The 24,415-nt window shown below is 42.5% G+C and overlaps 1 protein-coding gene across 1 annotated transcript; it reads left to right on the top strand.

Annotated features, from left to right (window-relative positions):
- Positions 1–582: 582 nt before the first annotated feature.
- Positions 583–12,131, top strand: LOC117671226 (olfactory receptor 4E1-like). Its single transcript, XM_034427050.3, has 2 exons — positions 583–700; positions 10,565–12,131. The coding sequence occupies exon 2, from the start codon at positions 10,584–10,586 to the stop codon at positions 11,532–11,534; it is 951 nt and encodes a 316-aa protein (XP_034282941.2). The 5' UTR covers positions 583–700; positions 10,565–10,583; the 3' UTR covers positions 11,535–12,131.
- The last annotated feature ends 12,284 nt before the right edge of the window (positions 12,132–24,415 follow it).

Raw genomic sequence — 24,415 nt, forward strand, 5'->3', positions numbered from 1 at the left:
CTATTCTATTCTATTCTATTCTATTCTATTCTATTCTATTCTATTCTATTCTATTCTATTCTATTCTATGCCATTCCGTTCCATTCTGTTCCATTCCATTCCATTCTATTCTATTCTATTCTGTGCCATGCCGTGCCATTCCGTTCTATTCTATTCTATTCTATTCTATTCTATGCTATGCTATGCTATGCTATGCTATGCTATGCTATGCCATGGCATGCCATGCCATGCCATTCTATTCTGTTCTATTCTGTTAAGAAACTGTATCTAAAATATTTGGAAAACACTTTCTGGAGCACAATTCAATCATCAGGCCCGCTAAATAAAAACATGTTTTCCGCATTTTTTTTTTAGACCTTCCCATTCACTCCACTCTCCCCTGTCAAGGGAAAAAGCTTCACGTCCTTTGTACTAAAGTCGAAAATATCTTGGAACGGTTGTCGCCCCACCCAATGTTCTCTTTCCCCCATCACCACCACGTGATGTCATGGATTGTAATCTCTACAGGGTCGGCAAAGGACAGTTACAAAGCAACATTAAAAGACTTTGCCTTGATGCAAAAAAAGAGAAAAAAATAGAGAGAGAAAAGGCAATATATATATGGCAAGAGGGGGAAAAAAATTACAGATGTGATTCAGAAACTTCAACGGAGCTGAAGCAAGGGAACAAAAGGAGCTGTCCTTCAGACGGGTGCAAAATTGTAAGTTTTCTTTTCTTTTTTTCCTGTCAATTGCCTGAAAGCAGAAAACGTTGACAAGGGAGATTTGTATCCTTTCTTTCTTTTCTTTTCTTTTCTTTTTTTAGCAGAAATGTATATTGCCAAGAGATTACAGCAGGGATTCCTGTGTGTCTGATTAGACTTAGACTTAGAATTCTTTATTGGCCAAGAATAAAATTCTCCTGATTGTTGCAAACACCAGCGAGGTATGTAAATGCTATTTTATTCATTCTAGTATAAATTTACTTACAACAACTATACTTAGTTGAAGAAGTTGAATAGTTGAATTGCAAACATCTTCTTTTTTTTTTTTAGAATACAATAGAATATAATTTTTTATTGGCCAGGTGTGATTAGACACACAAGGAATTTGTCTTGGTGCATATGCTCTCGGTGTACATAAAAGAAAAGATACATTCATCAAGAATCATAAGGTACAACACTTAGCGATAGTCATAGGGTACAAATAAGCAATCAAATCATACTAGGAAACCGTCAATATCAATATGGATCGTAAGGATACAAGAAACAAAGTTACAGTCATGCAGTCGTAAGTGGGAAGAGATGGGTGATAGGAACGATGAAAAGATTAATAGTAATGCAGACTTAGTGAATAGTTTGACAGTGTTGAGGGAATTATTTGTTTAGCAGAGTGATGGCATTCGGGAAAAAACTGTTCTTGTTTTTCTGGTGTGCAGTGCTCTATAGCGTCGTTCTGAGGGTAGGAGTTAAAACAATTTACGTCCAGGATGTGAGGGGACTGTAGATATTTTCACAGCTCTCTTTTTGACTCGTGCAGTATACAGGTCCTCAATGGAAGGCAGGTTGGTGGCAATTGTTTTTTCTGCAATGTTGTGTTTCTAACACCGCTGAACTGAAAAATAAATACATGTACTCGTTATAAGGACCATGATAATAAATGCACCGTCAAAACCCGCTCTTATGGATGTCACTTTAACACCATTCAACCTCTGTTGAATTTTGCATAGAATAGAAATAGGAATAGGAGTAGGAGTAGGAGTAGGAGTAGGAGTAGAAATAGAAATAGAAATAGAAATAGAAATAGAAATAGAAATAGAAATAGAAATAGAAATATTAGAAATAGAAATAATAGAAGTAGAAATAATAAAAATAGAAATAGAAGAATGGAATGGAATAGAATAGAATAGAATAGAATAGAATAGAATAGAATAGAATAGAATAGAATAGAATAGAATAGAATAGAATAGAATAGAATAGAATAGAATAGAATGATGGAGTTGGAAGGGACCTTGGAGGTCTTCTAGTCCAACCCCCTGCTTAGGCAGGAAACCCTACACCACTTCAGACAAATGGTTATCCAACCTCTTCTTTAAAACTTCCAGTGTTGGAGCATTCACAACTTCTGGAGGCAAGTTGTTCCACTGATTAATTGTTCTAACTGTCAGGAAATTTCTCCTTTGTTCTACATTGCTTCTCTCCTTGATTAGTTTCCTTGATTAGTCTAAAAAAAAATTGTATTCTGAGTTTTTGTGCCTGTAAGACAACTCCAGGGATTTTTTTTTTATGTAAAATACCTTTTTGGGTGGGGGGATAGCCTCCAAAAATGGGAAGAAGGAGGGAATAGTTTGGTCAACGCCAACATTAAATTGAGCAGAAAAATCAGACCTGCTACTTTAATGAAGCCAAGTTTATTAACTTCAGCATGTTGCTGTTTTTCGATGTTTCAATGTCTTTTGTTCCACACTTACCTGAGTAACATGGTGGCTCAGTGGCTAAAACACTGAGCTTGTCGATCAAAAGGTCGGCAGTTCAGTGGTTTGAATCCCTAGTGCCACGTAATGGGGTGAGCTCCCGTTACTTGTCCCAGCTTCTGCCAACCTAGCAGTTCGAAAGCACGTAAAAAATGCAAGAAGAAAAATAGGGATCACCTTTGGTGGGAAGGTAACAGCGTTCCGTGCGCCTTTGGTGTTTAGTCATGCCGGCCACATGACCACAGAGATGCCTTCGGACAGTGCTGGCTCTTCGGCTTTGAAACAGAGATGAGCACTGCCCCCTAGAGTCAGGAACGACTAGCACATATGTGCGAGGGGAAACTTTACCTTTACTTTTTATCTGAGTACCAAGGGAAGGTACATGGTGTCTGTGGAAGTTTTTCCCATTTTGGCCTCCAATTTAGAGATAATGGGTTGCAACTTTTCCCCCAAATGGTACGTTATTTTGCTGAATCCAAATCCTGACACAAGAGAGCAGCTAACAAGAAAAAATAGAAATTCTTTATTGACCAAGTGTGATTGGACACAGGAGAAATTTGTCTAATGTGCATCTATTCAAAGGAACGCTAAAGGAAAGAAATATGTTCTTTCATCCAAAATCGCTCCAAAAGGAACTTTACTGTGTGCAGGCTGCAGCAGTCAGTTCCTGCTCTCGAGCGGATAATCTAAAGGGAGAAAATGATGCAAAATGAGGAAGAAAAGAGATTTCAGTTCTCACAACAGCGACCTAACATCAAAAGGGTTAATGAGGATGAGGTGATGAGCTGTGCACTGTTAGTACTGAGAGAGGAATGGCGGCTAAGCTACCGTAAGCACCTTCCTTATTTTTGCTTTGAATTCTTTGTGGATATTCTTTTATTCTTTCACCTTCCCTGAGAAAGAGATGGTTTTGTGGTGGAAGGGGGGAAAAAAGAGGTCCTTCATTTCTAGAATTGGTGAAACAGAGGATTATTAAAGACATGCATAAATTCTCGTCCTGTGGTTCACATTTTTAATCCGTTTCCATTTAGGAAGAGAGAGAGACAGAGAGAGAGAAAAAGAGAGACAGAGAGAAACAGAGACAAAGAGAGAGAAACAGAGGGAGAGAAACAGAGAGAAAGAGAGAAGCAGAAAGAGAGGGAGAGTCAAAGACAGAGAGGGGGAGAAACAGAGACAGAGAAACAGAGAGAGAGAAATAGAGAGAGAGAGAAACAGAGAGAGAGAGAAACAGAGAGAAAAACAGAGAAACACACAGAGAGAAACAGAGAGAGACAGAGAGAGAAACAGAGAGAGAGAGAGAAACAGAGAGAGAGAAATACAGAGAGAGAGAGAAACAGAGTGAGAGAGACAGAGAGAGAAACAGAGAGAGAGAGAGAGTGAAACAGAGAAACACAGAGAGAGAGAGAGAGAGAGAGAGAGAGAAACAGAGAGAGAGACAGAGAGGGAGAGACAGAGAGAGAAACAGAGAGAGAGATAGAGAGAAACAGAGAAACACAGAGAGAGAGAAAAAACACAGAGAGAGAAACAGAGAGAGAGAGAGAGAGAGAGAAAGGGGGGAGAGAGGGAGAGAGGGAGGGAAGGAGGGGGAGAGACTGAACTTTCCAAGCTTTTTTGAAAAACGTTTGCTTCTCATCCAAGAAGCTCTGAAGAAGCTTCTTGGGTGAGAGACAAAATGTCTTCAGAGAAAAACCAGAAAGTCCAGTTGCCTCTTGAAAAAAGCACCTTTGGGACAACCATGGCCTGGATGACTGAGAATCTCTTTAGACAGACAGACAGACAGACAGACAAGTTAGAAGATGTAAACTTTTAAAGCTTCTTCGTCATCCTGAGAATTATTATTATTACTTATTACATTTTATCCCTTTAAAAGTAACTCAAGGTGGCAAACGTACCTAATGCCCCTTCCTCCTCCTTTTTTTCCTCACAACAACAATCCTGTGAGGTAAATTGAGCTGAGGAAAAGTGAATGGCCACAAGTCACCCAGCTGGCTTTCACGCCTAAAGCAGCACTAGAATTCACAGTCTCCTGGCTTCTAGCACCTTAACTGCTACACTAAACGGCTTGATGAGACTTGTTTTCCAGCTTGTTAGTTGCGAAATAATGCCTTTGCAAAAGATCGGGTTGTTCATCCTCAGCATTTGATTTCTTGCCAATATAAGAGAGAGAAAGAGAATTTTCACTCATTCATTATTTTAATGAATGAATTCGTTAATTTCTAGAAAGCTTTTTAACAAACCCAAACCCCTTGCCCGTTTTTTTTTCCCCAAAGTCAGGTATTCTGCGGTCTCCTCTCAGTGAGTTTCAGTTGCCAGATTTAAAGCTGGCAATCCTTATTTATTTGCCAGGTGCGAAGTAAGTACAATATATCTGTCTTTTGCTTAGGGGCAGAAGAAAGTATTTGTTCATCCCAGGCATGCGACAAAAAGTACCAACTATACCAGTGGTGGGATTCATCCAGTTTGCACCGGTTCAAGCGAACTGATTGTTAACAATCGGTTCGCTTGAACCGGTGCAAACCGGATGAATTATACACACACACATACACACACACACATACACACAAAAGCTTTCAAAGTGGATCCTGGGCGCTGCGCTGCAATGGAGAAATAGGCAATGGAGTGGCCGGCGCGAGGGAAGGGGGAGGCTGCTTTCCCTCTTTCTTTTTCCTGTTCTTCCTCCTTCCCTCAGGCCGGCAGCTCTGTTTCTTCTTTCTCCATTGAAGCGCAGCACCCAGGATCCATTTTGAAAGCTTTTGTGTGTATGTGTGTGTGTGTATGTGTGTGTGTATAATTCATCCGGTTTGCACCGGTTCAAGCGAACCAATTGTTAACAATCAGTTCGCTTGAACCGGTGCAAACTGGATGAATTTGAACATAATTGAACACATGAAAAGAGTAAGTAAAAAGGAATATTAGGACAAGGACGGTAGGCACACTGGTGCATATATGCTCGCCCCTTACAGACATTTTAGGAATGAGGTGAGGTCAATGGTGGACAGTTTAAGGTTAAAGTTTTGGGGGTTTGGGGAAGAAACCACAGAGTCGGGTACTGTATTCCAGGCATTGACCACTCTGTTACTGAAGTCATATTTTCTGCAATTGTGTTTGGAGCGGTTTACCTTGAGTTTGTATCTATTATTTGCTCGTGTATTGTTGTGGTTGAAGCTGAAGTAGTCATTGACCGGAAGGACATTGTGGCAGATAATTTTATGTACTACGCTTAGGTCAGACTGAAGTCGGCGTAGTTCTAAGTTGTCTAAGCCCAAAATTTGGAGTCTGGTGGCATAAGGTACTTTATTGCGGTTAGAGGAATGGAGGACTCGTCTCGTGAAATATCTCTGGACTCTCTCGATTGTATTTATGTCCGATATGCAGTGCGGGTTCCAGACAGATGAGCTGTATTCAAGAATTGGTCTAGCAAATGTTTTGTATGCTCTAGTTAGTAGTACAAGAAGCTACACAAGATTAGGTTAACAACTCTTAATGCCTTTTTGGCAATGTTGTTACATTACAATGTTGTTACATTATGGGGTCAACTTATTTTCCAAAGCACCAGATGGCAAGGTAAGAAGCAATGGATGGAAACTGAACAAAGAGAGAAACAAACTAGAAATAAGGAGGAATTTCCTGACAGTGAGAACAATTAACCAGTGGCTTTTAAAAAGGGACTGGGCGACCATTTGTCTAAAATCATATAGGGTCTCCTGCCTGAGCAGGGGGTTGGACTAGAAGACCTCCAAGGCCCCTTCCAACTCTGTTATTCTGAATTCTGTATTAACAGGGCACAGTAAATCACATCATCGGCATTAATTGTTTGGATTCCACCTAGCTGTCTTCCTGACATATTGCATTTATTTATTTATTTAGCATATGGCCAGTCACACACAATATTAAAACACTTCATTTTTACAGGTTAAAACCATTAAAACAGTTAGAAAAAGAGCAGTAAGAAAACCTAAGAGGAAAACAGAAATAACATTTCAGAGTTTAATGTCGAGTTTGGAAATCCAGTCAGTAGCTGTCGTTGTTACGCAGAGGAAGTCCCTAAAATCTTCTGGATACCTTCTGTTAGAGCATTCCCTCACTATATGTTGGATAGTCTGTCGGGGGCCCCCGCAATCGCATTGTGCTGAAGGTGTCTTTCCCCATTTATACAAGGAGTTGGCACACACCCCATGAGTCGTTCTAATTCTATTGTATGTCACCCATATGTGTCGGGGTAGATTAAATCCTGGAGGTATACTATTAGGATTAATATGCTCAGAAATATCTTGGAAATATTTTGTGTGGTTCTGATGATCGGCCAGCAGCTTAAGCGCTGTCAAGAGTGGTGGGTTTCTTGACTTTAATCGGCATCTTAAGAGATCCTATTGACATATTTCAAATATACAGATAGTCCTCCACATACGACCACAATGGAGCCCAACATTTCTGTTGCTAAGTGAGGCATTTGTTAAGTGAGTTTCGCCCTGTTTGATGACTTTTCTTGCTACTCTTGTTAAGTGAATCCCTGCAGTTGTTAAATTAGTCAAACGGTTGTTAAGTGAATCCGTTGAGTTTGCTTATCAGAAGGTCGCAAAAGCGGGATCACGTAACTCCGGGACACTGCAACCGTCGTAAATATGAGTCCATTGCCAAGCGTCTGGACTTTGATCATGTGACCATGGAGATGCAGCAACGGTCGTAAAGGTGAAAAAATGGTCATGAGTCATTTTTCCGGTGCTATTGTAACTTCAAACAGTCACTAATATTTTTTTTTTCATTTAATGACCCCATAATCCCTTGTGCGGTGGAGCTTGGGCAACTGAATGGAGCTGACGGTTTACTGGCCGGATGCCTTTCTTGTCGCCAATGCTGAGTTATATTCAGCAGATATATTCTCATCGTGCCCCGAGTGAGAAATATCTGCCTCTACCTAGGATCGAACTGACAGCCTCCCGATTGAGAGGCGAGAGCACCACCTCTAGGCCACTGCACCACTAAACAGTCACTAAATGAACTGTTGTAAATCAAGGACCATCGGTATGATGGGTGTGTCTGTGTGTCACACTGCATACAGACCCACACATGATACATTTGCAGTGTCTGTAAGCAGTTTTTCCATTGAAAGAGCATTAGGAAGAATGCAGGCGACCACCAAATTAAGCAAAGGGTACTAATGGTTTACATCTGCAGGGTTCAGCCTTGGGTTGTTGCATTTCTAGAACTGCACACCTATTTTAAGTGTCCAGAACTGGACAGGTGAGGAATACTGCCTGAATGCTCATAAATTAAAAGAAGCTTCCTGTTTGACAATGGACCCAATGACTCAGAAAGATGGAAAGGTCTCCTTAGCTGAGTATAAGTAAGCAGAGGGACGGCCATTTATCCAGATGCTTCAATTAGGATTTTTACACAGAAAAGAAGGGCCTGGATAGCTCAACAGACAGAAGCACTGTAATTTAACACCAGCTGTCTGCAATTAAAGTAAGATCGAATCTCGCCAGGCTCAAGGTTGACTCAGCCTTCCATCCTTTCTAAGGTAGGTGAAATGAGGACCCAGTTTGTGGGGTCAATAAGTTGACTTTGTATAAATATACAAAAGTATGAAGGCTATTGCTTAACGCATTGTAAGCCGCCCTGAGTCTCCGGAGAAGGGCGGCATATAAATCAAATAAAAAAAAAAAAAAAAAGATTCGACTTGAGAATCTAAATGGTCTACCTGACATTATAGGACAGTGATGGCTAACTTTTTAAAACTAAAAAGAAAACATTGGCCACGCCCACCCTGTCATATTACCCCCCCACCAAACCACGCCCACAGAACCGGTAGTAACAAATTTTACATTTCACCACTGAGCTGATTCCCCCCCCCCCGCCTCGCTGTTCTACTTACCTTCCCAAGCCTCCTTTCGGCACGTACTGCACACGTGTGCGCGCACACCACGGTGTGTGCTTGGTGTGTACCACGCATGTGCATGTAACATGCATTTGGCACGCAGCGCACATGCGCGGCCAGAGAACCGGTAGCAAACCGCTTCAGATTTCACCGCTGGTGTGGAGCCTTCTTGGAACTGTTGAAAGGACTGTGTTGTAGACTGGAGATGGATGATATGGTATCCCTGCCCCTCTGTTGAGAGAGGGCTGTTCAGTTTTGACCTAGATGGCCTCTTTGACTCCTCTTTCATACCAGCGGACCTCTCTGTCGAAAATGTGGACTTTGCTGTCTTCAAAAGAGTGGCCTTTGTCTTTTAAATGCAGATGGGTTGCTGAATCTAGTCCTGATGAAACCCATTTTCTCCTACATTGGGCCATGTATTTATGAAGTGTCCCTGAGGACGCAGAGCAACCTCCAGGTGGCCTCAATGACTCTCTAAAACAGGGGTGTCAATGAATTCGATTTCATTGAGGGCCACATCAGGGCTGTGTTTGACCTTGGGATGGCCGGGTGGGCGTGGCCAGGGTGGGCGTGGCTAGCTTGATGTCACTCGTGTCGGAGGCACCTGTGGTGGCCCAAGCGCTCTGCCAGCGAAAACCGAGCTCTGTTTTCGCTGAGGAGAGTTCGCTGGGGAGAGTTGCAGAAGGCCGTCGTAGCCAAAAACAGAGCTCGGGAGGGTTGCACACAGCCTGAACGAGCTCCATTTTTGCTGGCAGAGGCACCCACAGGCCGGTCCTTCGCTGTTCCCAGGGAGGCCCCATGGGCCAGCTCTAAGCACCCAGTGGGCCGGATCAGGCCCTCGGGGCCTTGAGTTTGACACCCCTGCTCTAAAAGAATGCAAATGAGCCTTGGTGGCGCAGCAGACTAAAGTACTGTTAAGTAACACCAGCTGCCTGCAATTACTGCAAGTTCAAATCTCGCCAGGCTCAAGGTTGACTCAGCCTTCCATCCTTCCGAGGTAGGTAAAATGAGGACCCAGATTGTGGGGGCAATATGCTGACTTTGTATAAAAAAGAACACCACTTAGGGGGGGCCGAAAGCCCTACTAAGCAGGTATATACAAAAGTATGAAGGCTATTGCTTAACGCATTGTAAGCCACCCTGAGTCTCTGGAGAAGGGCGGCATATAAATCGAACCAATAAATAAATAAATAAATAAATAAATAAATAAATAAATAAATAAATAAATAAATAAATAAATAAATTACCAGAGTATAAATCCTTCCATTCCCCACCATCCAGGCAGAGCTGAAGAAGCTTCTTGGATGAGAAGCGAAATGTCTTCAAAGAAAAAAAAACCCGAGAAAGTCCAGTTGCCTCTTGAAAAAAACACCTTTGGGACAACTATGATGTGGATGACTGAGAATCTCCACAGATATTTCGTTGCACTTGGTAAATCGCATTGTCCTGTCTCACTATAGAATAGAATAGAATAGAATAGAATAGAATAGAATAGAATAGAATAGAACAGAACAGAACAGAACAGAACAGAACAGAACAGAATAGAATAGAATAGAATAGAATAGAATAGAATAGAATTTTTTATTTGCCAAGTGTGATTGGACACACAAGGAATTTCTCTTGGTGCATATGCTCTCAGTGTACATAAAGGAAGATACGTTCATCAAGAATCATAAGGTACAACACTTAATGATAGTCATAGGGTACAAATAAGCAATCTGGAACAATATCAATATAAATCGTAAGGATACCAGCAACAAAGTTACAGTCATACAGTCGTAAGTGGAAGGAGATGGGTGGTGGGAACGATGAGAAGATTAATAGTAGCGCAGACTTAGTAATTAGTTTGACAGTGTTGTGGGAATTATTTGTTTAGCAGAGTGATGGCGTTCGGGAAAAAATTGTTCTTGTGTCTAGTTGTTCTGATGTGCAGTGCTCTATAGTGTCATTTTGAGGGTAGGAGTTGAAACAGTTTATGTCCAGGATGTGAGGGGTCTGTAAATATTTTCACAGCCCTCTTTTTGACTCCTGCAGTATACAGGTCCTCCATGGAAGGCAGGTTGGTAGCCACTGTTTTTTCTGCAATTCTAATTATCCTCTGAAGTCTGTGTCTGTCTTGTTGGGTTGCAGAGCTTGCTACCTTTGTGATGTGAAGCCTGTAGATCTGTGAGTTGGTCACCTTCATTTTTTTTTCAAGGCAAAATAATACAAGGTATTATTTTCTCTTTTCTCCAGAACAGAAATCGATGAAGAGATGGCTTCCAATTGGACCACCCCGATACAGAACTGGACCTCGGTGACTGAATTCGTACTGGTTGGCCTTTCCAACAATCCTGAGACCCAACAGGTTCTGTTTGCCATCTTCCTGGTGATCTACCTGCTGATTTTGGCTGGGAACATGCTCATCATGATCACCATCGTGTTGGACCAGAACCTCCACACTCCCATGTATTTCTTCTTGAGCAACCTCTCTTTCATTGATATCTGCCACTCCACTGTCACTGTGCCCAAGATGCTGGCTGATTTCCTGTCAGCCGAGAAGACCATCTCGTTTGGAGGTTGCATTGCTCAGATGTTCTTCCTTCACCTCTTTGCCTGCACCGAGATCTTTCTCCTCACCGTCATGGCCTACGATCGCTATGTGGCCATCTGCAATCCCATGCACTATCTCAACATCATGAACCATAAGGTCTGTCTGCTCTTGGCGGGCACCATCTGGGTTGGTGGCATCATCCATTCCCTTGCTTTGATTGGCATGACAATCAGACTCCCCTACTGTGGCCCGAAGGTGGTGGACAACTTCTTCTGTGATGTACCTCCGGTCATCAAGCTAGCCTGTACTGACACGTATGTCATTGAGGTCCTGATTGTGTCCAACTCGGGCCTGATCTCCGTGGTCTGCTTCGTGGTGCTGGTAGTCTCCTACGGTGTCATCTTGGTCTCCCTTCGTACCCGTTTGGTGGCAGGTCAGCACAAGGCTCTTTCCACGTGCGCAGCGCATTTGACAGTGGTGACTCTCTTCCTGGGACACTGCATCTTCATTTATTCCCGTCCTTCCACAAGTTTTGCAGAGGACAAAGTGGTCTCGGTCTTCTTCACCGCGGTGACACCGTTGCTCAACCCCATTATCTATACTTTAAGGAACGAAGATATGAAACGGGCCCTGAATAAATTGCTTGGCCGGAAGATAGACACAGAGAAGTGAGAACTTGGTCCTAATATGTGAGGTGCTGCTCATCAAAAATATTCAATAAAATGTGACTGGGGTGGCCCCACAGGTGGAGAATACCAGTGGATCGAGATGGGGCCTCCATGGATCTCACATCTTTTATGAGATCATCATACAATGGCAGAATGTGGGACTTTAAATACAATCTAGTTACTCAGAACAGGATGCGGAATGGTTTAATGCTTTCCCACGTATCTTATACACTTTGTAGCTTCAGGCAGTTTGGAGCATAAATTCCATAAAAATTGGTAGTTTGATTAAATTAAATGTATTGGAAATAAAGCAGAGTTTAGCATTATTCCTTCCCTTCCCTTCCTTTCCTTTTTCATATACCCATCTCCCTCTTTTTCTTCCTTCCTTCCTTCCTTCCATCCATCTAGTGGTGACATTCAATATTTTTCCCCTACCGGTTCTGTGGGTGTGGCTTAGTGGGGGGGTCCTGCGACTGAATGGGTGTGGCCAACTCAATGTCACTCACAGCCATGCCCACTCAGTCACATGACCCCACCACCAAGCCACGCCCACAGAACCCGGTAGGAAAAAATGTATGTATGAGCACCAGAAGGGCTCATAGTGAATGTTGTGGCAGAGAGAATCTGCACTTTTCTCCCTCCATTCACAGTGGAGCTGCTGCTCCTGTTATGATTCCCCCCTGGCCCCCTCCCTCCCGGGAACTACCTTAAAGGGACAGGCTGCAGCAGCTCCGCTGTGAATGGAGGGAGAAAAGTTTAGATTCTCTCTGCTGCAGCATTTAACGTTGAATGGGGCAAGCGGCCAGAAGGTGTGAGCGGTGACCAGACAAGCGAGCAGGCATGGGCGCGGCCAACCAGGGGTGGTTTTTACCGGTTCGGCGAACCAATTCAAATCGTCCCTACCGGTTCGCTCGAGCTGGTCCAAACCGGTTGAATTTCACCCCTGCATCCATCCATCCATCTGCTTTTCTCCCTCTCCTTCCCCTCCCTCCCCTTCCCTTCCTTCTTCAGTTTAGTTAGTTTAGTTTAGTTTATTTGATTTGTATACCGCCCTACTCCCGAAGGACTCAGGGTGGTGAACAGCCAACAATAAAATACATAAATACACAAAATTTAAAAACCCGATAAAATCAAATTAAATTATTTGGCCCAGACAAATTAAAATACCCCAATAATTTAAAAACAGATTAAAATTTACGTATTTAAAAAGGGAAGAGATCAGGCCAAGCCCGCTTGATGGAATAAAAAGGTCTTCACAGCACGGCGGAAGGAGCGCAGATCCGGGATCCTCCGTATCTCCAGGGGGAGCTCATTCCAGATGGTAGGTGCCCCCACAGAGAAAGCTCTCCCCCTAGGGGCCGCCAGTCGACACTGTTTGGCTGACTGCACCCGGAGGAGTCCCTCTCTATGAGAGCGTACTGGCCAGTGGGAGGCTATTGGTGGTAGTAGGCGGTCCCGTAAATAACCAGGCCCTAAGCCATGGAGCGCTTTAAAGGTGGTAACCAAAACCTTGAAGCGCACCCGGAAGACCACCGGGAGCCAGTGCAGCTCGCGCAGGAGAGGTGTTACATGGGAGCTCCATGTCGCTCCCATTACCACCCGCGCAGCCGCACTCTGCGCCAGTTGGAGCCTCCGGGTGCTCCTCAAGGGGAGCCCCATGTAGAGAGCATTACAATAGTCCAGGCGGGAGGTGACGAGGGCATGAGTGACCGTGCGTAACGAGTCCCGAACCAGAAAGGGACGCAACTGGCGAATCAGGCGGACCTGATAAAAAATCCTCCCGGTCACGGCCGTCAAGTGCTCTTCTAAAGACAGCCGTGAATCCAGGAGGACGCCCAAGTTGCGAGCCCTCTCCGTGGGGGCCAATGATTCGCCCCCAATAGTCAGTGATGGTGTCAACTGGCTATATCGGGACGTCGGAAATCACAGCCACTCGGTCTTGGATGGGTTCACCTTTCCATCTCCTTCCTTCCTTCCTTCCTTCTTTCTTCCTTCCTTCCCTCTGTTATTCTTCTTTCCCTTCCCTTCTCTTCCTCTCATCCCCATCTCCTTCATCCTTCCTAGTGACTTCTTGGATGACAAAATTGAGCAGTATCATTATCACTATTACTATGTTGACATTGCTAGGGGGATTTAGAGACTCTTATTGATTTGCTTATTTAGCGTATGGCATTTACAGCAGTCATACAATCACTGATGTACAAACTTAGCTTAAATAAAGCATCACAAATACACATGCACACACACATAAATTGTATACATGTGAATATACATCTATACATATACATTTCCTGCTGAGGCTGTATCCATGTAATTGATTAACAGAACAACAGAATTAAAAGGAATCTTGTAGGTCATCTAGTCAATTTCATTGAGGGTTGCATCAGGGTTGTATTTGACCTCAGAGGGCTGAGGTGGGCATGGCTGGGGTGAGCGTGGCTGGGGTGGGCATGGCCAGCTCAATGTCACTTGTGTCGGGGGCACCTGTGGTGGCCAGGTGCTAAGGCAGGACTTCCCTCAGACCCTCCCTCACTATCATTATAACCTCCTTCCTTCCTTCCTTCCTCGGTAGGGTGCATGTGGGTCCCCTGAGCTCCATTTTTTCTGGCAGAGGCACCACGGGCTGATTCATTGCTGTTTCCACAGTGGCCCTGCGTGCCAGATCTAAGCATCCCACAGGCCGGATTTGGCCCGCAGGCCTTGAGTTTGACACCCCTACCTTACACCATTACTGACAGATGTCCATCCAGTCTTTTCTTGAAATCTTCCAGTGATGAAGCTCCCACAACTTCCAAAGGCAACTTCCATTCCATTGGTTGGTTGTTCTCACTGTCAGAAAATCTCTTCTTATTTCCAGGTTGAATCTCTCCTTGATCAGTTTCCATCCATTGTTCCTTGTCTGGCCTTCAGGTGCTTTGGAAAATAGCTTGATCCCCTCCTCTCTGTGGCAGCCCCTCAGATATTGGAAGACTGCTCTCATGTCTCCCCTGGTCCTTCTCTCCACTAGACTAGCCATGCCCAGTTCCTGCAACCGTTCTTCAAATATTTTAGCCTCCAGTCCCCTAATCATCTTGGTTGCTCTTCTCTGCACTCTTTCTAGAGTCTCAACATTTCTAGAGTCTTTTTTTATTTTAATTGCCCAGGGTGACTCTGCCCAGCTTCTAAGAACAGCCAAGAGAAGATTGTAAGAAGTAAATCCTGCTTCATCCTTCTCTGACTGGCCATTTTTTGGGGACCAGGATGCTGACAGGGGTTGTACAAGGACAGAGACACACAGGAACATGTCTCAATCATGTTGATTATACAGTGTTTAATGTGACCAGTTCATCCATTCAATTGCTCTCCAATTTGCCTTAACCAAACATAGGAAAGGTCTCCTTTTTTATGACCTGGGCAGTAGTGAAATCCAAATTTTTTTACTATTGGTTCTGTGGGCGTGGTTTGGTGGGCGTGGTGTGGCTTGGTGGGTGTGGCTTGGTGGGCATGGCAGGGGAAGGATACTGCAAAATCTCCATTCCCACCCCACTCCAGGAGAAGGATACTGCAAAATACCCATTCCCTCCCCTCTCCTGGGGGAAGGATATTGCAAAATCTCCATTCCCACCCCACTCTGGGGCCAGCCAGAGGTGCTATTTACTGGTTCTCTGAACTACTCAAAATTTCTGCTACCAGTTCTCCAGAACCTGTCAGAACCTGCTGGATTTCACCCCTGGACCTGGGCAAATTACAGCCTTACAACTGTTCATTTAATAACCATTTGAAATAGCACTGAAAAAAGTGATCTATGACCCTTTTCCACACTTATGATCATTGCACACATTCCCCACAGTCACGTGATCAAAATTTGGATGCTTAGCAAAAGGATTCGTGACAGTGGCAGGGTCCCTGGATCATGTGATAGGTCCCCTCTTGCGACCTTGTCAATGGGGAAGCGAGATTCACTTAACAACTGGGTTACTGACTCAAGAAGGGCAATGGTTCACTTAACAACTGTAGCAAGAAAAGTCGTACAATGGGACAAAACTCACGTAGCAACTGTCTCGCTTAGCAATGGCAATTTGGGGCTCAATCGTGGTCATAAATCAAGGACTACCTGCAGGGAGTTGGATTAGAAGACCTCCAAGGTCCCTTCCCACTCTGTTATTCTGCCTACAGCAGAGAGATCTGTCCATGAAGTTATCAAGAGCTAACTTGAAGTCTTCACCCTATGTAAAGCCTTTCCCCCTTCCCCCGAAGAATGAAATATTTTGAGGAATATTTTTAAAAGGCAGAATATTATATTTCCCTAGATGAGAAATGGAGAAACATGTTTTTTTAGAGTCAGGAAGCAGCCCCAGTCTCCCTGCCCCCAAGCAAAAACTGAGGAGGCACCTTTTAGAAATACAGATTTGGCCATCCGTTCAAGGCAGGCTATTTTGAAACTCCCTGCAGTAAAGTCTAAACAAAGGCAGAATGGTAGGATTAGAAGTAACCCCCTCACTCAAGATCCAAACCAGGACAAAGCCATTAAACCACAATAGGAATTGCCCAACACCCTTTCAGAACATAAGCCCGTTCATTGCATGTCTCCCAGAGCAGTCCAAACTTCACCTGAGACCTCAGATAAACAATAAACCAGAGGTTAACCAGATTAGCTCAGACAAGCTCGGACAATGCAAAGCATTTGCATTTCCCCTTTTGCCTATAGAGCCAGCTATGACCCCTACATGACCCCACAGGTATCTGACAACAGCCAATAGAATACATGTTTTTGCACAGGAACAGGAAGCTCAAGTGCAAAGCTCAAAAGAAGGTATAAACACCGCCCCGAACTCTCAACTCCATTTGGTCAGCTGCCCAGAATCACATGTGTTTCTGCTTCACCACTTTTCCAATCAGCCTCCATGTTTCCAATGTCTTCCTCCTAGCTTGGAATTGAACCAGATGGATATTTCTTTCTTTTTTTTTTTTAATTTGATTTATATGCCGCCCTTCTCCGGAGACTCAGGGCGGCTTACAATGCGTTAAGCAATAGCCTTCATCCTTTTGTATATTTATACAAAGTCAGCTTATTGCCCCCACAAACTGGGTCCTCATTTCACCTACCTTAGAAAGGATGGAAGGCTGAGTCAACCTTGAGCCTTGGAGAGATTCGAACCAGCAGTAAATTGCAGGCAGCTGTGTTAATAACAGGGTGCTTAGACCACTGTACTATCAAGGCTCTTCTTCCCACAACCCCTTTTTTTCAAAGTTGGAGAAAAGCAACATGGGGGTTTTTTTTCCAGGTATTCTGGATGACAGAATTCCATAAATGTCCAAAAACATGCGGAGACATTTTTCTGCCAAAGTTTGCTGTTGTGTTTGAGGTATTCGTATGCTGTTCTCCCTCTCCACAACACCACAACTGCAACTCTTCAAACCCTAAGAGGGCTTGTTAAACAATTCTAAGATTAACTTTACAGATTTCAAAACTTTGGGAAGCTTGACACTGGTTTCCCTAGGGACCTAATTGCTGTTAACTTCTGAGGTGAATCTTCAAAGCATAATGGTTCTCTTCGACCTCCCAATAACTGGCACGAATTATTACTGACTCGCAATTAAATTTAGGAGCTAAGGATGATGCAAAATATATTTGATTTTATAGTTCCCTTTTTTTTTCTTTTTTTGAGTTGCATTTTAACAACAGATGCTGAATAATTTTCTAGACGTCAAAGCACTGAATAGGAACATATTAGATTGCTTCCATGCCTGGTAAATTTTGATGCAGAAAGATTATCTCGCTGCCCATTTTATTTTGAGTTACATGAATTTGGAATTAATCGGAGCATCAGTCTGACCACTGAAGCAGATATCACTTATTTCCAAAGGCAGAATTAAAAGCACTAAAGGTGAAGATTTTATTATCATCACATCCTGAGAGGGACCAAGTTTTGAAGACAATACCTCCAGATTGCTTTCATTTATTTAAACGGAACTCTGTGGCTTCTCCTAAAATATTATTTTTGGGGATACTGAGCGTAAGGAATTTATTCAGCAATAAAAATTCTCCTGATTGTTGCAAAAGCCAGCAAGGTATGTAAATGCTATTTTGTTCATTCTATTATTAAAAAATATACTTAACTGAATAAGTTGAATAGTTGAATTGCAAACATCTTTTTTTTTAGAATACAATAGAATAGAATTCTTTTATTGGCCAAGTGTGATTGGACACACAAGGAATTTGTCTTTGGTGCATAAGCTCTCATAAAAAATGCATTCATCAAGAATCATAAGATACAACACTTAGTGATAGTCATAGGATACTAAATAAGCAATCAAAATCATACTAGGAAACTAAATAAAACAATATAAATTGTAAAGATACAAGCAACAAGGTATGTAAATGCTATTTTGTTCATTCTATTATTAAAAAATATACTTAGTTGTTTTGGTGATACTGAGCATAAGGAATTTATTCAGAAATAAAAAAATTCTCTTGATTGTTGCAAAAGCTAGCAAGGTATGTAAATGCTTTTTTGTTCATTCTATTACTAAAAAATATACTTAGCTGGATAAGTTGAATAGTTGAATTGCAAACATCTTTTTTTTAGAGTACAATAGAATAGAATTCTTTTATTGGCCAAGTGTGATTGGACACACAAGGAATTTGTCTTTGGTGCATAAGCTCTCATAAAAAATGCATTCATCAAGAATCGTAAGATACAACACTTAGTGATAGTCATAGGATACTAAATAAGCAATCAAAATCATACTAGGAAACTAAATAAAACAATATAAATGGTAAAGATACAAGCAACAAGGCTATAGTCATAAGTAGAAGGAGATCGGTAATAGGAAGGATGAGAAGAATAATAGTAGTAGTACAGTCTTAGTAAATAGTTTGACAGTGTTGTGAGACTTAGTTGTTTAACTGAGTGATGGCATGTGGGAAAAAACTGTCCTTGTGTCTAGTTGTTCTGGTGTGCATTGCTCTATAATGTCATTTTGTGGGTAGAAGTTGAAACAATTTATGTCCAGGATGCAAGGGGTGTGTAGATATTTTCACAGCCCTCTTTTTGACTTGTGCAGTATACAGGTCCTCAATGGAAGGCAGGTTGGTAACAATTGTTTTTTCTGCAGTTCTGATTATCCTCTGAAGTCTGTGTCTGTCTTGTTGGGTTGCAGAACCAAACCAGACAGTTATAGAGGTGCAGATGAAAGACTCAATAATTCCTCTGTAGAACTGGATCAGCGGTTCCTTGGGCAGTTTGAGCTTTCTGAGTTGGCACAGAAAGAAAATTCTTTCTTTTTATTTTAAATATAAACATTTTAATATAAAATATTAAAAATATATAAAATATAAACGTTTTAAAGCCACATGTAGTTTTTTTCAGTGGGTGGGATACCAGAGAAAGAAACGGACATTCTAAGTTTGTGAAAAGTTACTCTACTAATTAACTGTAGTTTAATTCTGGAAATGAGGCATGATTATTCATTGTCTTTGCAGCCTGCCGCTGGATGTTGTGCATTTGCACAAGACCCAATGCAGAAAAATAATTAATAACTTAGTGCCAGGAAACCCCTGTGTTTAAACCACAGTTTAAACAAGTTCCTAGTCCATAGTTCTGAAAAGATCATTTTCCAAATGTGTGAAATGCAGAAAGTGCTCTCCGATGAACATCAGTGTCATAAATTCTGCAGGTGAGAAACTCAGCATGTTGTGCATCAAATGAGCAAATGATTTACACAATATAGCATTTGGTGCACAGACAGAAAGAGAGAGAATGTACTTCGTGCTAGTGGTTTGCACAAAATTGTACACACACAATGCAAAGTATCTCCCTTTTAAACTAAATGGAATTGGAGGGAGGAAGGAAGGAAGGAAGGAAGGAAGATGTGATTGAGGTCAAGGTATATCAACATACCTTGACCTCAGTCATATATTCATAATTCACACTTTATTTATTGGAATTTGTCAAACAAAAACGAGAATAAGAATAAGAGAATAAAAATACAATGACGGGGACGATAGGCAAGTTAGTGCACTTACGTACGCCCTCTCTACTGACCACTTAAGTATGAAGTAAGGTCCACGGAAGTCCATTTGTGACTGAAAGTGTGAAAATTTGTCAATTCTCTATTACAGAGAATTGTATTTCTCTATTACAGAGATCGTATTTTTTACAGGCAAGTTTAGAACAATTTACATTGAGTTTAAAGCAGTCATTCGTGCATGTATTCTTGCAATTAAAACAGAAAAAGGCATTTACAGATAAAACATTCCTACGTATAATTGTGTTTACAATACCTAAGTCTGACCGCAAGCGATGCAGTTCTAAGTTATCCAAACCGAGAATATTGAGCCTAGGAGAATAAGGAATTCTATTAATTCTATTTTTTAGCAACGCTGTTACAGGGAGCTTTGGAGCATAAATCATCAGAGATAAGTACACCTAGGTCAGGAGTCTGCAACCTTAAACACTCAAAGAGCCATTTGGACCAGTGGTGGGTTGCTCCCGGTTCAGCTCGGTTTGGCCGAGCCGGTAGCGGTGATGCTATTACGTCACCGAACCAGTTCTCTTTCTTCGGGAGCTGGGCCCTCCCACCCGCCCCCGCATTATTCCGTCCTTATATTTCGAAGAGGCAATCGCGCACAAAGCGCGCACACAAAGAGATCCGGTAGTAAAGCCGGTTAGAACCCACCACTGATTTGGACCCGTTTTCCCACAGAAAAGAAAACATAGGGAGCCACAAAACCCTTCTCGTGCCTGACTATTTCTAGCATATGTAGTTGAATTAAACATTCTGTTTTCTTCTGAAATTTTTCTTTTCTTGGATTTATCCATGGTTGGCCTACCGGGGGTTGAAACGCTCAATAAATCACGTGCCGGTGCGTGTCACACATTGGCGGTTGTGACACATATTTTGAGTGACAGGTAGCCGCAGCAGAAGGGTGAAAGAGCTACATGCGGCTCCAGAGCCGCAGGTTGCTGACCCCTGACCTAGGTCCTTAACAAAGTGAGGGTCGTCTGCTAGATCAATGCCACCTAGCTTATACTTGACATTCTGCTTATGTTTACCAATATGTAAGACAGAGCATTTATTAATTGAGATTTGAAGTTTATTTATTTATTCATTTATTTTATTATATTTCTATACCGCCCTTCTCCTGCGGGACTCAGGGCGGTGTACAGCCAGAATAAAACATAGCATATAAAATTTAAAAACATTTTAAAAAACAATTAAATAATTTTGGCCCGAATTTAAAACAACCCAATTAAAACTGAATTCGATTAAAAAAACTGAGAGGATGGGATCAAGCCAGCCCAGCTAGATGGAACAAGTGTGTCTTCAGGGCCTGACGAAAAGTCCGGAGGTCTGATATCGTGCGTATCTCAGGGGGCAGGTCATTCCAGAGGGCAGGTGCTGCCACAGAGAAGGCTCTCCCCCTGAGGGTCGCCAGCCGGCACTGCCTGGCCGACGGCACCCTGAGGAGGCCCTCTCTGTGCGAGCGAACCGGTCGGTGGGAGGCTATTGGCGGCACAAGGCGGTCTCGCAAATACCCTGGCCCTAAGCCATGGAGCGCTTTAAAGGTGGTCACTAACACCTTGAAGCGCACCCGGAAGACCACAGGAAGCCAGTGCAGCTCGCGCAGGAGAGGTGTTATATGTGAGCGCTCCATCGCTCCCATAATCCCCCGCGCGGCCGCATTCTGGACCAACTGCAACCTCTGGGTGCACCCCAAGGGGAGCCCCATGTAGAGAGCATTGCAGTAGTCCAGGCGGGAAGTGATGAGTGCTTGAGAGACCGTGTGTAGGGAGTCCCGATCCAGAAAGGGACACAACTGGCGTATCAGGCGAAGTTGCCAAATAGGATGACCATTCAGACCACATAGTCGAGATCACTTTGCAAAACAACGGAATTCATAACAAAGAGGAGTTGTTTTCTCTCGTGGTTTTGGAATTTGAGGTCTAAACCATCTGCTATAATTTGAGAGAAACCGAAGAGATACAGTGAAAAAAACGACAATCCTAAATTATAGCAGATGTTTTAAGAGCAACCATCAACAATTGCCAGCCTCTGGTGACTTTGAAATAACCATTGCCAAGGCTGAAAAACACTGTTTTACACTGTAGTACCTCATCCATATTTATGTTTATGTTTTAAAAAATGAATCCTTTGGGATAGACAATGCTGGAGATTTATCCTTGGAATTTACAACATAGGATTTGCCCAATGTTTTCTCCCGTAGTTAAATCATTTTTTCTCTCTCTCTCTTTTTTTGACAAAACATGTATTTCTATCATAATTATCTTTCTCTCTTCTTTCTTTATTATTTTGAAAGCAATATAAAATAAATTTATAAAATCAAGTTGCAAAATATGGAAAGCATTCATTAATATAGCGGGACCAAACTATCGCAGGCAGGTTTCACTCAAACTACAACTCCTTTTTTTAAAAAAACTCCCAATTTTGCAAACGGTCTTTTCACCTACAAAGAATATGTAGAAATGTCCGATTTTTTTTTTCCCTCTCCAAGGTATAAAATAAATGAAGGAGATTTTGAGCACGGTAATAGTAAAATTGTTAAAATTAACTATATGGAAGAAATAAGTTTGTCCTCTGACAGTCCACATTTCTACAGAATATGTACAATAGTGGCCAAAATTGTGGAAACTTTTTGGGAAAAGGGTATTTTCTAAAACTAGCTAATAACACCACTTATTAGCAGTACCATCAAATAATATATCAATGGAAAGATAATTTAATCAAGAATGTAATGCAATGACTTTCATGAAGGATTTGCTATTAGAATAGCAGTTACGGTATAAAGAAGAAAAGTGAAACACGTAGAAAAATGAGATATACAAAAATGATCACCATAGAAAAAAACGAGATATACAAAAATGATCACCATGTCAGTTAATACTTAGTTGGGTAACCTTTAGCATGAATGATGGCCTTACAATGTCTTCCCATGGAGTGAACCAAGTCTTTTAGTTCTGCAGCTGTTAGAATGTGAAACCAAGATTGAATGATTTCTTCTATTAACTGGGTTTTATTGCTGGGTCGTTTCTGACTAACAAGTTTCTTTAGTCGGCTCCATAGATTTTCAATTGGGTTAAGGTCTGGGCCAAGGGTCTGCAACCTTAAACACTCAAAGAGCCATTTGGACCCATTTCCCACAGAAAAGAAAACACCAGGAGCCACAAAACCTGGGTGGGCGTGGCCAACTCAATGTCACTCACTTCCACCAGTTATGTGACCCCCTTAGCCACGCCTACCCAGCCAGTCATTAGTGCAGAGAACCAGTTGTTAAAAAACACCAGGAACCACAAAACCCTTTTGACATATCTCTCTCTCCCCTCCCTCCCTCCCCTCTCTCTTTCCCTCTCTCTCTGTATCTCTTTATGTCTCTCTCTCTCTCCCCCTCTCTCTATATCTCTTTCTCTGCCCTGGCCACTTCTCCCCCTCGCTGTCGCCCTTACCTTCTCAGGTGAGGCGAGGAGTGACTGGGAGGGGAGGACAAGGGGCGGAGCCAACCAGTGATGGGATCACCTGACAGGGAGCCACAGCAGAGGGCCCAAAGAGCCGCATGTGGCTCCAGAGCCGCAGGTTGCTGACCTCTGGTCTGGGTTATTCCCAGGCCATTCCAGCAGTGGAATAGGATTACCTTGAAACTCCAAAAATATATATATATTAGCCATCATATCATCAACACTTTTCCCAAGAGGTTCCCACAATTTTGGCCACTACTGTATATTGTTGTTGTCGTCAACTTTCATGTAAAGAAAGTAATTGTGGAACACCAGAAAATATCTAATGTGGAAGCTCAGCTGTAAATCTATAAGAGGCTGGGTGAATGATTTGAAATTGCAGCAGAATTATTCTTGATAATCCATTACTATTACTGAGCTTCCAGAAAAAGACTAGGAGATTGTTTTATTAATTGGCATTTTTTCTCTATTGTATGTATCCAGAGGTGGTATTGATTTACTTTCCCTACCAGTTTGCAAATGTGAGCACACGTGTGTGCTTCGCTAGCACGCACCTCGTCCACGCATGCACACATCCTTCCGTGCATGCTCTTTGCTCGGTCACATGTGCCCGGCCTCAAAAATATGCCTAAATAGGATGGCATACATTTCCGCAACCGGTTCGGGCAAACCAGTCCAAACCGGCATACATTTCTGCAACCGGTTCGGGCAAACCGATCCGAACCGACTAAATACCACCTCTGTATGGATCTAATCTTTCAGATAACAGATTGGCCCTTTTCTGTGAATTTAAGTGAAGCAGAAATGCAAACAATATCTAAAGTTAGGGTTAAACGTCACTCCTGAGCACAGATTGTGAGATAATAAATCCTGGCTCTGAACATTTGGGGACCTTGATTTGGGATCTTAGAGATCTTCAAAACTAGAATCTCCCCTCATGCCATGACCCTAGTCCGAGTCTCCTCTATGAATCCATTTCAAATAATATTTGGCTTTTCTGATTATGAGTATGTAGCATGGCCGTAACAGGTGGGTAGAAATGCAGTTCAGCTATTTGAACTAACATGTCCATATTTTGTTAAAACTGACATTGTAATTTGGAGACCTGAAGTCGGTCTGATAACTATCATAGATTGTTGTAGTTGATTTATATGATAGAGCAACTAAGATGATTAAGGGCCTGGAACAGAGGTGGGTTCTACTTACCTTTACTACTGGTTTCTCAATGGGATCGTGCATGCGCAGATAGCTGATGACAACATCCGGGGAGGGGGACGGGGCCTCCAGCCGGTTTTACTACCGGTTTTTGTGAACCAGTCCGAACTGGAGACAACCTACCATTGGCCTGGAGAATAAAACACATGAAGAACGGTTGCAGGAACTGAGTTTGTTTAGTCTAGTGAAAAGAAGGACATGGGGTGACATGATA

Source organism: Pantherophis guttatus, chromosome 4, assembly GCF_059756535.1.
Source record: "Pantherophis guttatus breed Tessera chromosome 4, ASM5975653v1, whole genome shotgun sequence".
Taxonomy (NCBI): Eukaryota; Metazoa; Chordata; class Lepidosauria; order Squamata; family Colubridae; genus Pantherophis; species Pantherophis guttatus.